We start from the raw sequence: 15273 nt of genomic DNA, 5'->3' as shown, positions 1-15273 counted from the left end.
TGTACATTTGGTGACATGTATGAAATGAAGAAAATGAAGCAACACAAGTTTGATTTTAACTCTTGGTGTTGTCATTGATGACTTCATCAAGAGATTTACCATCTCTATAAATAGATGGTTAAGTTCTCAATTTGTGATGAGATATCAATAAGAAGTGAAATACAATCTCTCCCTCCTTTCTACAAAATTATTAGTTTGCTTCTCTTGTTTATTTCCAATTATGTAATTTTATAACAAAAACAACAATAAATTTAATTTTTGTGTTAGGCCCGTGCACAACACAGGCTAAGAATCACTACCAGTAAATAGAAAGCACAATAAATACAGTGTTATTCAGTAAAATATTGAAAAATTGAAAAGATCAAAAACCAATTTAATTAAAACAGAGAAAAGCAATCTAAAGTTAGAATGAAAAGAGTAATCATTATTGTTTCAAGGTCAATCTATCCACTAATCATTATAATATTTTTCCTAATCAATTCAACCCTCAGACTGAATCTGGGGTCAAACGCTTAAGACATATCTTAGATTTATCCACGGTATATTTGTTTAAATTATTCCTTATCCCTAAAATACCCTCGACTTCTTTTCATTCCAAACTAATTTATAGGCTGTTCCAGGAACTCCAAGTAATATACAGAGGAAAGCCATACATGATAGAGACCCACCCTAGTAAAATGTCAATCTTAAGTTCATTGTCATTTGGCTTCTCTTTTGGAGCCATACTCTTGTTGAAGGAAGGAAGTAAAAAACACTGTCCATTCTTCTAGTACATGAATAAGCTAGAACCAGCAAAATGCATACTTCCAGCGAAGCAAAGGATGAAAATCAGAGCTTCCTAAAAGCATGTCCATCGGGTTAGTTCAAGTGACATATCGATCTCTTGTTTCAGAACATCTTTAATCCTAGAACATCCATCCTATCCACAAAATTGCATGAATACAGAACATATGACCACTGACAAAAAGAAACTATAAGAACCCACCTCTTTTTTTCTAGTAGCAAGACGATACAAAAGTAGATTACAAGCCATTGTTAACTTTTGGGACAGAAGAAGAAAAAGAAGAAGATACATATTGCTCATCAAGTAGTTAGCCATGTGATTCTAATGCTCTTCCAGCTATAGGATTACACTGGGTGTTGTTCCTGATATGCTTACTCCACCATTGCATCTGTGGAAGCTTCTGTAGCTTGCTTATCAGATTTCCTTTTGTTCTTTCCTGTACACATGCATTTGTAATCAATAAGCAAAATCGACAAAGAATCCATAATAATCTGAAATGAGGCCATAAAATAGCAACTCTATAGGAACTTGCCTTTCTTCTTCAGTTTAAGTTTTGAGCTCTTCTTCATGGGAAATTTAACAGGAGTCTTTTTGGCATCTTGAGTTTTCCCTGAATCCATTAGGAAAATGTCAATCAGTTTTGACATAGAACATACCTTCTTCCTACTAATGTGCACTAGGAAAACTACCAGAAACACCAAAACTTTTAACATATCACATAGGAAGAAGCAACATATTCATAATAACAAGCTATTACTCAGCACTTGTAAGCACAAGGAGGAGTAAAGCAACAAAAAGATGAGCCTTTCCTACTGAACCAGCAATCTCAGCTCAATCTAAGAAACTGACTAGGACCAACATTATAGCACTCTACCCTAGGAAAGGATCAAACACGTAGCTACATTTTGAACTCTTAACAAGCTCGAGTAACGGACTGGAATCCCCTTCGTCAAAGAAATTATATTGTGCAAATAGGATAAAAATCAAAACTTTTTGGTTATATATCAATTGTTGATTGAATCTCCTTGACATACAGGAAAAGGGGTTTCAAAAGTTACTTTACATCACACATTCGAAGCCCAACTATGTGATTCTAGTAGTAGCATTTTTCTTGAATCGAACAACATACCCAGTGTAATCCCACAAGTGGGGTCTGGGGAGAATAGTGTGTACGCAAATCTTGCCCCTAATCGGGAGGTAAAGATGGGAGTATTTTTCTTGAATCCCTTTATATAAATTCCTAGTTCGGCCACTAGCTCTAGTAGCAAACGCCATCCCCACTGCTCTCTTGAAGCAGCAGCTTCAGTTCATTTTAATTCTAATGGATTTATCTCTTTCTCACACACACACACACACTAGGTCATAAGCAAAAATGTTGTGTGTTCAAAGTTCAACCCTCTGCATAAACACTAGGTCCATAGAATCAGCCATAACCATAACTAACATACCTTCAGCAGAATCAGCCACAGCCATCTCCACATCCTGCATAGTTATCACACCCTTCTCAATAGCCTCCTTTTGGTCCTGTTTCACATCAATCAACAACACTCATATCACAAATTCACACCTTTACACACATGAAAACAATAAAAAGAAGAAAATTACAAACCCTGCGCCATTTCTTGAAGAGCTTGCGTTTACGCTTTCCCGATATAGAAAGGGGTTGGGCCTTCTGCTTAAGCTTACGGGTATTGGGGTCACCATGTCTTGCTCTTTTGCTCTCTGAGATTAATGCTCTCCTCTTCTTCTGCACTTCGTTAAATTTTGCCATTATCTCAATTCGCCTTCACCTTTCGATTTTTTTTCTTCTTAAACCCTAGTTATTTTCTTCTCTGCCGCTTTATACGTGTAGGCCGCCGGTTTAGTATCGAACCCGGTCCACCTGCCGATTCTTAATTTTTGGTTTTGTGTAAGTAATGATTGGCGAGTTTTAATTGAGAAAAGGCCATAAATAGTCTCTTAATTATACACTTATCGATTTTAGTCCTTTAACTATCTAAAAACTTATCAAATTTGGTCTCCGTCTATTTTTTTATACAAACAGCGTACAAACTCATAAACCTTTGTGAGATTAATCATTAAACCATTACTCAGACCTATATTTCTCTCTCCCTGCTTCTTTTTCCTCAAGTTCATCTTGTTAAAAAAAAAAAAAGAGCATTCTGGCACTGCTGTCGCTATCGAGTCTCTAAAATTCGAAAAGACAAACTCAGACACAAAATTTCTGTAACCATTCTTCTCAAACACTACTAAAAAACTAGTAAAAATCGATGGAAACAACCGACGGAAAGACCAACAGATTCTGTCGATTTTTTCAATAATTTTTTTAAGTCTTTTTTGTTTAAGAAAACCGACGGACTGCGTCGATTATTTTTTGCGCGAAAAAATATAATTATTTGTTATATTATTTTCAAAAATAAATCGATGGAGTCCGTCGATTTTTTATTTTTATTTTTTATTAAAATATTGACGGAGACGGAGTCCGTCGGTTTTTAGAGCGAAAAAACAGTATAAATTAAATCAATGTAAGTATATGAACAAAAAATATCAGTGGTCTATTAGTAAAGCCCTTTAATGCCAAGGAACATACCCGGGTTTGACTCCAAGTTCCTACATTTCATTCTTTAATTTTCCAAAAAAAAAAAAAAAAAACGACGTGAGACCATCAGTTTTTTTTTATATTTTTTTTTTAACAAAACCGACGGACTGGGTCGGTTTTAACCGATGCAGTCCGTCAGTTACGAAACACGAGAGAGAACTTAAGGAAAAAAGTTGAGGTTAAAGAATGAACTTGAGGGAAAAAAAGCAGGGAGAGAGAAATATAGGTCTGAGGAATGGTTTAACGATTAATCTCACAAAGGTTTATGAGTTTGTACGCTGTTTGTATAAAAAAATAGATGGAGACCAAATTTGATAAGTTTTTGGATAGTTAAAGGACTAAAACCGGTAAGTATATAGTTAAGGGACCATTTTAGACCTACTCTCATAGATAAGGGACTATTTATGGCCTTTTCTCAGTTTTAATTATACGCTCGAAAATATTTTTTATTTCTTTTTAAATCCCGTTGCATAACATGTAAATCACTTTTCACTTCTCTAGAGCTAAATGAATTAACTACACAAAGTGTATACTTTACTTTGACAATTTCTCAATATTTTAAACTTAAATTATTTAGCAGTCATCTGTGATGGAATTAAATCTCGTGAAGGAGTGTGAATCAAATTAATATAGATAGGACTTACGTCATTATGCATTATGGCATTCCCAGTGGCACCTGTTTTGGTTGAAATGATATTCCTGCAGCTAAAAGCAAATAATCCTTTTTTCTTTTTCTTTTTCTTTTTCTTTTTTTGTAATAAACTGTGAATTTTTACCCTAGATCAACAAATATATACAACATAAGGAGCACCCTGAAGATTTTACCACCTTCAAGGAAGGGTGCAATCATCTCCAAAGCCTCGACCAAAAACAACTAGTTACAAAATTTCTGAATCAAATAACTACAAATAATCCATTTTGTTTGACCATTTTTGCAAAGTTCATTAGGATTATGAGTTTTTACAAAATCAAAAGTTCACCTATAAAAAATAGCTAACACATAATAATACCACTTTATTATTATTTTGAATTCCTTATACATCTTTATAGTTCTTACATTGGCTCAAGGCCTGTCACTGGAAGATGGAACCTTCCCAAAAATAGGAAGATATCTGCCTGAAGTACACTGTGGTATTCAAGCTAATATCACACATTCATACTTACTAATAGGCCGAAAAAATTAATATACCGCAACATTAGATAGAGAACCAATTTTATGAATGGTCATGATCACAACAACAATAGAGAAAAGGATACAGAACACTACTGGTACTCGAGAATATACATGTACTGAAAGATGTCCCCGAAGTGGGGATCAAGTTATACATCACATTGGAATATTCTTGCCATGTTTTTCCTTTTGTACAAAGTAGTGACACATTGTTGTTGACATAATAATACATATATGACGTAATACACATTACACAAATGGGGTAATCAGTAATCACCAGCCCTCTATTTAGCATACTGGTGAGAACAGTTGCAGAACAACTTGATTGTCCCAAGTATTCTGAAAAGGAGACAAATTCAAGTATGAAATTGAACTTGTCCAAGGGTGAACCCCGAACTTTCTATTTCGCAAGAGGTGGAGGGGAAGATGTGAGTTCTACAGATATTTGGCCTCAATCTCTTCCAAAGTGAGCCCTTTTGTCTCTGGTATTATGAAGAAGATGAATACTACAGCTAAAACAGCTATGCCACCAAAGATGAAAAATACAGCTCCAGCCCCCAGTAAGTCCTGCAATTAGGAGTAACCCAAAGATATAATTTCTAAAAGACCTGTTTTTTAATTCTGGCTAAGTTCATTTTCTTAGATGGATCCATCTCTAAAGCAAAAATAATACCACACTTGAAATAAACATAAGATGGAAAAAGGGTGGAGACCCAAGAGAGAATAGCCTTGAATATACAATCCACCAATACCTTGTCAACTAAGATGAACTGCTTCGAGATGACACAAAACTTGTATGAACAAATTACATCACCACTTTTTGATGATACAAACTCATACGAAGAACTTGCATCACCAATGGCCAATTTTAGCCAATTAAGAGATGCTCTCTCCCTACAATAACTAATTTGGATGCTACACCAGTGCAATTTTACTCCGCATACAGGATAACCCCTACTATTTTAATCTATTAGTAACAATTATAAAAACCATGGTTACATAAGGTGCCAACTATGTCCTTCTATTTGTCCCTCGTACATATCTAACAAAGAAAAATAATCCTCTGCTTTAATTTGATTCTGATGCACAAATCCGGTTACTGTTACTAAAATCTTAATTTAATCCAAGTATCATGATGGGTGCTCCTCCAATTAATTACTTCTAATGTTAGTCGGGAGTCATTTTAGACTTGAATGTTAGTGCAGGCACAAATGTAAGAGTTCGAGAGCATCTAGCTTTAAGAACTCCGTTTAATATTGAAATGAAATGTGTCCACATAGAGCAAAATAGATAAAGAATGAAGCCTGCCCCTACTATTCCGGATTAAGGTATGATTCATTAATATATTGTGATTGGTACTCACTTATATGGTCTTTCGAGTGGATTTCCAGAATTAAAAAGACAAGTGAGTCCAAAAGCTCAACCACTAAGGCAGATTCTAATCAGCAGAAGAGGATGTTCTTTCACCATGAGACAGCACCAGTATTAGCACCTAATAGACCCACTATCCTCCTCTTATCTCCCATTAATTGCACGGAGTATGTTGTCGAATCTTTGAATTTACTAATACAATCTACTAGAACTAGACGATGTACAATATCTGCACATACATAAGCATCTTAAATGGATACTATTCAATTCTGTATGATAAAGGAATATAGCATCTGACTTTCCAAGAGTACCAATTTCAAGTATCTGGTTTCAACCTCTATCCTTTTCATCTTTTATCTTTTCAAGATTAGGTTTAAAATGATAATTAAAAACACCTCCTTGAATGAATTGAATAACAGTAACTTATAGAACAACATGCATCAAAGTTGCTTCTAAGGGAATTCTTTAACAGACTAAGTGCAGATAATATTATTTAGAAAATTCCAGAGTATTAAAGAGTTTTCAGTACCTGAAGAGGAGAAAATGCAAATGCCACTAGTGCATTCGCACCGAAATTCACAAGAACAGTAATACTCAACCCTCGCCCTCTAACACGCAAGGGGAAGATCTCTGAGATCATCAACCAACCAATAGGACCAAATGATAACTGCAAAAGATGACTTCAGAAGTTAGAGCATTACTTGATCAAGCTTCAAAAACCAAAAGAAGCTGGATAGAGATGTCGTGGATTCTTTTCTTTTTGAGGCTCAAAGAATGTTATAGTTAAGACAAGAGAGGTCATGATAAGAGGCAAGTGGGTCGATTACAAAACCATAGGCTAGAATATTGTACAATTTTTTTTTCTAAAATCTAAAAAAAAAAAAGTAAACACACAGAATCACAGATGTTATCTTGGAACTACCAATACACCACGGTGGAAATATTTCCTTTTTTATTTGTTTCGTCTCTCAAAAATATGTCCAGAACTTCACTTCTTTTGGGAACAAGCCAGGAAGTACTATTGTTTTGGGGTTTTCAACCTCTTGCAAACTAATACCTTAGAAAAGAATGGAAGAAGTCTTTCAAATCCTTTGTCCAGATGTTCTTCACTTTTTGGACATGGACATATACATAGTAGATTAACAATAGAAAAGACTAGTCAGAATTTCAATGGATACACATAAGACTAGCAAGAGAAAGTTTGTGGGAGACTTTATGATTTTGGCACAAACTCATAGAAACATACTCAACAAGGCCCTAAGTTTACTTCTTTTAATCCTATAACATAATTCTTAGGTAAGGCAACAGTGGACTAAAAAATACTTTCTAGTACCTCAGTGAATCACTTTCAGATACTTTTTTCTTCTACTGATCTATGACATAATTTCAACAAACTGTTTCAACCCAGTTACCCATAAGATTTTACTATTTTCACAGTCCACTGAAATTTTAAGGTGACGAACATTCACAACGTCCAAAGAAATAATTTCCATTATACCAGTGGGGTAAAAGATGAGCAAAGATAGTTGATTACTCTTCAAGAAAAGACAAATCTAAAATTACTACAAAAGTTGAACTTCAATTTTAGCTTCCTCAAAAACATAAAATGTGTATAAAAATCATGATGTCATTTGTACTGAATAGCCAAAAGTTAGACTCACTCAAACATATCTATCCTAATACTTTCAAGCAGAAATATATTTTTTGATAATTAACTTTCAAGCAGAAATATTGAAAGTAATAGAACTTCGTTTACCTGGTAACAGCCAACATACAGTAGCAGAGCAGTAACAGCCACAGCTGGTACATCACCCAGGTAAGTGTAATATGATCCCAGAAAGAAAAGTGACATTGCCTGCAGAAAATACATGATTAGTGGGAGCTTCAGAAAGTTAACATTGATTGTTATGAAGTTGCTTCTTTGGAAGTAAGTTATCTTAGGTTAAACATGTCAATCCACCTTACTAGGCATTCTGAAATCATAAATTTATAAAATTAATACTCACTCCAGTTCAGTTTACTTGACACTTATAATTTTGGGATGCTGCAGAGTGTTTGACAACAATCCATTGACAATATCATTTAATACAACTTTCATAACGTTCTACAATTCAAATACATTTAACTATTTTTAAACTCTAAAGTAATGTTTTCTCAGTGCAGTTACCATTAATTTAATATTATTTACTATACACAAGTCAAATTAACATCTAAAATTCAGTAGTCCAGTCAAACATTGGCATATAAAATGAAACAGAGGGTATAGTACTTACAATCCCAGACACACCTCCAAGAAGCAGAGGCCTCCTCCCAAGCTTATCAACAGCTACAACTGCTACACCAGTCATAATGAGCTGGAAATGGTGACAGAGGGAACCATAGTATCATTCTAATGCTTTAGCAAAAGTTAACTGAAACTAGCAGCAATATCCCATAAAAGCAAATTGGATAACTAGCACAGAGCACAGTGAAAGCAAGTTAAAAGGAAAAGCCAAACTATTAAGACTACTAATATTAGTTCCATATCAATGAATGTTCCTGCATTAACTTTGGAAAGATGTTCTGAACAAACATCGAACGCAAGCATTGTATCTACTTAACACCACAGGAAGTTGCTAACTTGCATTACTAAAAACAATATTACTTAAAAACTGTTGAAGAGTGAAAAAGTCCCACATCGGTGGTTAATGAGATGTGTGGTCTCCTTCTATGGACATGGGCAATCCTCCCCTCATGAGCTAACTTTTGGGGTTGAGTTAGGCCCATGGTCCATTTCTTTACAAAAACGAAGTGCCCTTTACCACCCGAGTTGACATCTTTTCTTTTTCATTCTTTTCCAGGTAAGAACAAGGTTAAAATAAAAAGAGAGAGAAAACAATCTCCCCCAAGAAACCACCTTCAACAGTGCAAGGAAAATCGAAGCTTTTGTAGCATCAGCTGCAGCAGAAAATCCAGCATCCTGCCATTATACGATAAGTTAGTAGGGCACAAAGAAGAGAAAGAGTAACAACAGCATTAGCACCCTTCACCTATTTGGCAAGTGTACCTGAAAAATTTTCGCAGCATAATACAAGACACTTGGTTGCCCAGTTATCTGCCATGTGGAAAGCAAAAGAAGTGAGTGCAGAGTTAGATCATTGCTAGTGGAACGGAAATGAAGTTATTAGATATAGCTACCTGTTGAAACAAGATCAGTCCAGCACCAATTGTCAGGGCTTTCAAGCATTTTCCTTGAAACATCTCACCTATTGTAGCCTCTTTTTCTTCATTTAGTTGTGAAAGCTCAGATAGAATGTCATCTACTTGACGAGATGGTGAATCACCAATTGCAGCTCCCCTAAGCTGGCACAAGCAACATATGGCCTTCTCTCTTAAACCCTGGAACTCACCCTTCCCCTGTATAGCACATAGAAGAATCCACCTGGGTGACGAAGGAAGGCACCACATTCCAATTCCCATAATAACTGCTAAAGGGGCACTAACTCCATACATATATCGCCAACCACCAACAGTTTCTATCAAAAGGCTTCCAACTGTATATCCAACCTACAAATGTCAGCTTTCCACAATTCAAAAGAGCCCAGTACAACAAATAATAATACCATGAAATATAAATATAGATCCAAAGCTATGTTGCTCGGACTCTCCAAAAATGATGCAGCACCCGTGTTGGATTCTCCAAAAATGCACTATTTTTGTGGTATTCGACACGCATCCGTCAATATTTTTTGAAGAATCCGAGCAACTTAGATCCAAAGTGCACCATGCTCTACAGCAAATGTCATATAAGACTAATTGTTCAGGCGAGTATGTCCTACTTACTAGCATCCCAAAAACAATGAAGAACTCCTTAAGAGAAATCAGCAGTCCTCGTATCTGGCTGGGAGCCGTCTCAGAAATGTACATGGGAGCAGCATGCATTGCCTGCCATGGAACAGAAAGAGAAACTGGAGCAATCAGTTCGAACGTTGAGTCTTTAAGAAGCAGTAGATTTTCCAAATACTTTGAAGGGGAGTCTTGGCGTAACTGGTAAAGTTGCTGCCATGTGACCAGGAGGTCATGGGTTCGAGTCGTGGAAACAGCCTCTTGCAGAAATGCAAGGTAAGGCTGCGTACAATAGACCCTTGTGGTCCGGCCCTTCCCCGGACCCCGCGCATAGCGGGAGCTTAGTGCATCGGGCTGCCCTTTTCAGGTTACTACTCTTTAATTCCTGACTTGACCTTGATGGACTAGTGCAACTATTGCCTCGTCAAATCAAACAGAAAGAAGAAAGGAAAATAAAAGAGTTCATTTCTATCTTCAGGAGTGTAATCAGGAGACAACTCTTAAAGGAGAACGATAGAAGTGAGAGGTTCATGTATGTGAAAGCGCCAGTCAGAGTTCAGGGGCAGTAGAAAGACACCTTAGAGAATAAAGAAAATGGTAACTAGTAGACAGCTTTTAAAGGAGATACAAGCAAGTAGAAGGACCCATGTGCCTGAGAACTCACCATCACAATTCACAGGTGAAAATACAAAGATCCCTGGTAGAATAAATAAAATGGAAAGAAAAGGTTAAAGACACGGCAGTATCTTACCAGTCCAATTCCTACACCATACAGCAAGCGCCCAATTACCATAACAACATAGACAGGAGCGAATGCTGTTACCAAAGCTCCAAAAAAATAGAACAAAGCAGACACAATCAACTCCCTTCTTCTCCCTACAAATTAGTTAAGTACTTTCAGTCACAAGAGTCACAAGCTGAAATGTGACACCAATTGCGGTCGGCTAGAAAAACTAACCAAGCCAGTCAGCAATTTGGAAAGCAACGGCAGAGCCAATTAAAGCACCATACAGTGAGCCACTAGTCTGTGGCAAGCAGCAAACATAAGATCTTTACAAAGCTCGGACAGAAGAAAGCACATATGAATTTGTAAGAAAATGGGATACTTACTATGAGACCAGTTTGCACAGAAGACAAATCATACCAAGAAATTCCACTCAACGTAGCTGACTGCAGAATATAAGCGACATTAACTTTTTCTAATCAAGAATATAATTGTTAAAGTTGTTGTTTTCATTAATGAGCCAACTGAAGAATATAGCCAAGGTGACGTATTAGAAATATAACTTCGATATGCTAGAACGGATAACAATAGCATGTGATAAACAAATAAAATGAACCATAAACAGTTAATTTAAAAGGAACATTATCAGCAATGACTTTTCTACATAAACTTGAAAAAGTAGAAAATTCCTATGAGTTATATTGAAGAGTAACAAATAATTCAACTGGACGCATTTCTATAACAATCAACATCTTTGTAACAGCAAGGATCTTCCTGAGGCACACGATGTTCAAAGTCTGATCTCAATTAAAAGTAACTTAAACATATGACAAACTTCCATGAGCTAGAAAATTGAAACGGGGTAACTTGAAAGACAGATAAAAATGTCAAGTTCGGTAATTCTCCTACTTGCTAGGACAAGCACTAAAACTTCCATATGTTTCCTCCATTATCAGTTCTCTTCTCCTTTTGTACTAAGTTGGTCCGGAGCCCAGAAAGGCTCTTTTTTACAGCCTTATGCCATCAGCTAGGTGAACATAAAAAAACAGAGTAGAGGAGCTAGAAACATGGTAATGAGACAAAAGGATTCGTTTTTCTTTTTTCGATAATACAATACAAGGACTCTTTATTAGGTCAAAGGAAAGAAGATACCTCTATGGAAATTGTAGCAGAGGATGTGGCTCCAATATCATAACCATAAAGCAGTCCTCCAAAGGCGGGGAACAGAAAACTGGAAATCATTCATCCACTTATCATAATGTATTCCAACAAAAAGATAAAAGAAAAAATAAGTACCTCTACTAAGTAAATTAACATAGGACCTAGAAAATCTCTGAATATAGAACTTAACAATATTTTCCTATCCTATTCTTTCCTTTTAATTCTGAAAACATTAAGCACCTGGAAATGTATAGTTTTCAGTAAAAAGCAAAATATAACCCAAAGCGTATTCTATCAACGTCGCACCTAAAAAACTAACAATTTGAAGCTGGAAAGTTTCTTCTTAAAACATCGATTTTTTTTTCATTTGGATCATCTGAACAATTCCATCTCTGGGAATTACGATGGATTTTATGTTCCAAAAGTATGCCAAAGCACAGTAAAGGATCACTTACAATTCCAAATTGTAAAGAGAAGATACCCTTTTGTATAGATAATTAGGATAAATTAAAAGGGGAATTCTATTGAGCCAAAAATCTGTACTGTATATACTTAAGTTATGGTCTTGGTATGCTACAAACGTTGACTTACAATTCCAAAATCTATTCAAAGCACATCTTATTGGTCCATTCCAAATGAAAACTAGTCAACTACTAAGTTCAATTTCAGCACCAAATTCTTATAAATTTGATGACTCATATTACAAAGTGGACTCAATTAGTATATACTCACGGAAATATTGCGGATAGTATTGTGTAATTCTCAGTATGATGTGCGCCTTCTATAAGTGGTTCTCGCACGTTGTCAATCTCACTGACCGAATTTTCACCCTGCGTCAATTCACAATCATCAAAAATTACACAAACACTTTCCCCAAATAATTGATTAAAAAAAAAATTACAGCAAAAATTTAAAAACCTTGTCAATGGATGAGACAATCAGCTGCTCGGGATCGTTCGCCATTGGAGAAGGGCAAATTGGAGATTTAAGCTTAATGGTTAGAGTATTGTTAAAGCTAACTGTGTTTGCTCTTATATTATTTTTTATTTAGTTGTGTTTTCAGTTTTGGGAAAATTTAGGTGAAAAACAGAGGGAGTGATTAGGAAGAATTTATTATAATAAATATAGAAAGTAGAGGAATGGAGAAGACTAATTTCAAAGGAGCGGCGAATAGGATAGCAACGTTTGCTTCTTCAACTGCACTGAAAATTGAAATGCTAGAGACATGGAGAGCTCTAAGGAAACAAAATAATGATTAAAAAATTGAAATGGTAGACGAGACATGGCGGCTTCTCTGAAAAAGACAAAACAAAAAGAATTGAAAAAAAAAAAAAAAAAAAGCCTCTTAAACAAATATTTATTAGTAAGAGTTTATTTTACTGAATTAGACTTACTAATTATGCTTTAAAATCTAATTTTGACAAACTAGTATAAAGATAGTATTGGAAGAAAATAATAAATTTCTTTTAATTTATTACAATGGACAAGTAAAAAAAAATGGTCAAGTAAAATTAAATGGAGGGACTAGATGATGTGGTTTACGAGGGAAAAAGAATTGTATTGAGGAGTTTAACTACATAATAGTACTTCTTCCGTCCAATTTATGTGATATTTTTTGCTTATAGTCAGTTTGATTAAATTTTGAAACTAAATTAGATTTGAGATTAAAATTTATATATTTGAAAACTACATGAAAAGTATTATAAGTTGCAACTTATCTCATAGCAATTTAGTGAAAAATCAATCTTAAAATATTAGTTAAAGTTCATCAGTTTGAATCTCGAAAAGCGAAAAGTATCACATAAATTCGGACAGAGAAAATATAACTTACTAACTTTATCTACTGGTTGCTATTTATAATCAAAGAAAACATTGAAATTATGGCTTTGAATATGTCTATTTAACAGAAGTATTTCATTCTTGTTTAATTTATTGGATGTGTCATATGTTGTAGAACTTTCACACATGAGAATAGTGCTATATAAATTGAGGATAGAGTCGTTCATATAGACTTCCCGCTCACTAGATTATAGGCTAAAATTAAAATCACTAGTTGAGTAGTGTTAGCAAGGGACTAATCTGTTTCCAATGTAAATTATGATATAGAAAAGTGGTAACTAAAATATTCAAATCTATAATTGTTTAATGATATATCAGATAAACACCAGCTCCGTAAAGAAATTATGCATAAGTTATGCAAATCCAGCCTATAATTAACCACAAGTAATAGTCTCATAATCAACCACCTCCGGTGATATGTTATTATTAATTGTAATAAATACCCATTGGCTCTTCATGAGTTATACAGTATATTATTAGTAATTGTTAAGAAGGAAAAATGGAAGCCAAATTGATTGTTAGCCATGATAGGAAATATGTGCTCACTGGACTACAAGATCACTTTCGAACAAGCATAACGTTCAATAACTGAGAAGCATATATAAGCTAGCGAGTTACTACGCATAGCCAATTTGGAACAATTCAGACAACAAAAACTATATTTTTAAAATATTAGAACTGAATTGGTGGGGTGCGCCAGGCCCAAAGCAGTAGTGCAACGCAAGGGAGACATGCGAAGGCTCAGGTAGCAAGTCCGCTCCACAACCACAAGGAACAATCTCATAATCATAGTGTTTAAAACTACCTCACAGTCTCACCCATCTATTACTTATTTTGTTGGGTTCCTAACTTCCTTGCTGGTTACTAGCAAAAGTCAGTCTAGTTGTCCACTAAATAACAATATTCGACTTCAGAGAAGTAAATGAATTAAAATAATTAACAAGGGACACCAACATTCACGTGAACAAATGAATGCGATCTCCAGGAATTCAGCCATATTTGTTGAAGAGGGAAAAATCAATGGCCAAAATTTCAGTGGATATTGTTAGTAGGGAAAAATGAAATTTTCATTGTTAACCAAAATAACAAACTATGTGCTTCACAGAAATGCTGAAAAACTAAGTCATTTCCCTAACTAACTAATTTGTTTAGCTAAACAACTTTTGAGATCGCTTCACATTTTCTTGTTGGGTAGCCAAAAATACTAATCAAACCAAAGATAATAATTTTAAGTTTCGTAGCTGGGGAAACCATTGAAGTCTGAAATATTAAGTCATTTAACCTACACTAACTAATTTGTTTAGCTAAACAACTTTTGAAATGGCTTCACCAAACCAAAGATAATAAGTTCCGCAACCGGGAAAAGTACGGGCTAACGCTATTTCGAACAAATTTAAACTCGCTTGGTGGGTTGCGCCAGGCCCAAGCAATAGTGCAACGCAAGGGCGACGCGCGAAAGCCCAGGTAGCAAGCTACCTTAATGGACCTTCACCCATAAAAAATTAAGTTAATATCGTGTGGGCCGATGACCCACATATCAGATATTAAACTGATAAGAACAGATACTACACTTGATCTTAGCCAAAAGGCCGAGAAAGGTATGACATCTAAGGGTAGCCCGTTGGCCTTTTATATCTCCTAGCATCCTTGTTTCTTTAGTTGCTTCATCGATGTGGGAACTGAACAAAGGCAGAGGCATAGGCATCCTATTTACTGCTCTACTATAATGCCCGAGTTGCCCATGCTCTTGCGAACTTGCACTAAAATTCTGTCCTCAAAAATTGGGTGAATTACATTAG

The 15273-nt window shown here is 35.3% G+C and overlaps 2 protein-coding genes and 1 non-coding gene across 3 annotated transcripts; all 3 read right to left on the bottom strand.

The window, feature by feature from the left end:
• Positions 1-881: 881 nt before the first annotated feature.
• Positions 882-2653, bottom strand: LOC132632238 (uncharacterized). The gene is made up of 3 exons (XM_060348089.1): positions 2394-2653; positions 2233-2308; positions 882-1394 (listed from the first exon to the last, which is right to left on the bottom strand). The coding sequence occupies exons 1-3, from the start codon at positions 2553-2555 to the stop codon at positions 1303-1305; spliced, it is 330 nt and encodes a 109-aa protein (XP_060204072.1). The 5' UTR covers positions 2556-2653; the 3' UTR covers positions 882-1302.
• A 1984-nt stretch (positions 2654-4637) lies between these two features.
• On the bottom strand, positions 4638-12897 carry LOC132632237 (D-xylose-proton symporter-like 2). Its single transcript, XM_060348088.1, has 14 exons — positions 12554-12897; positions 12368-12465; positions 11627-11705; positions 10861-10920; positions 10709-10775; positions 10502-10626; positions 9748-9849; positions 9103-9471; positions 8972-9019; positions 8822-8884; positions 8199-8279; positions 7682-7780; positions 6455-6592; positions 4638-5121 (listed from the first exon to the last, which is right to left on the bottom strand). Exons 1-14 carry the CDS (start codon positions 12596-12598, stop codon positions 4990-4992), a joined length of 1506 nt encoding a protein of 501 aa, XP_060204071.1. The 5' UTR covers positions 12599-12897; the 3' UTR covers positions 4638-4989.
• Positions 12898-14880: 1983 nt separating this feature from the next.
• LOC132634573 (U2 spliceosomal RNA) lies at positions 14881-15076 on the bottom strand. The gene has a single exon (XR_009580277.1). It is a non-coding gene; the product is annotated as a U2 spliceosomal RNA (small nuclear RNA).
• Between the last annotated feature and the right edge of the window lie 197 nt (positions 15077-15273).

This window comes from Lycium barbarum, chromosome 3, assembly GCF_019175385.1.
Source record: "Lycium barbarum isolate Lr01 chromosome 3, ASM1917538v2, whole genome shotgun sequence".
In the NCBI taxonomy this organism is placed as follows: Eukaryota; Viridiplantae; Streptophyta; class Magnoliopsida; order Solanales; family Solanaceae; genus Lycium; species Lycium barbarum.
The sequence above is the reverse complement of the archived record's forward strand: the minus strand, read 5'-3'. Positions and strand labels throughout refer to the sequence as shown.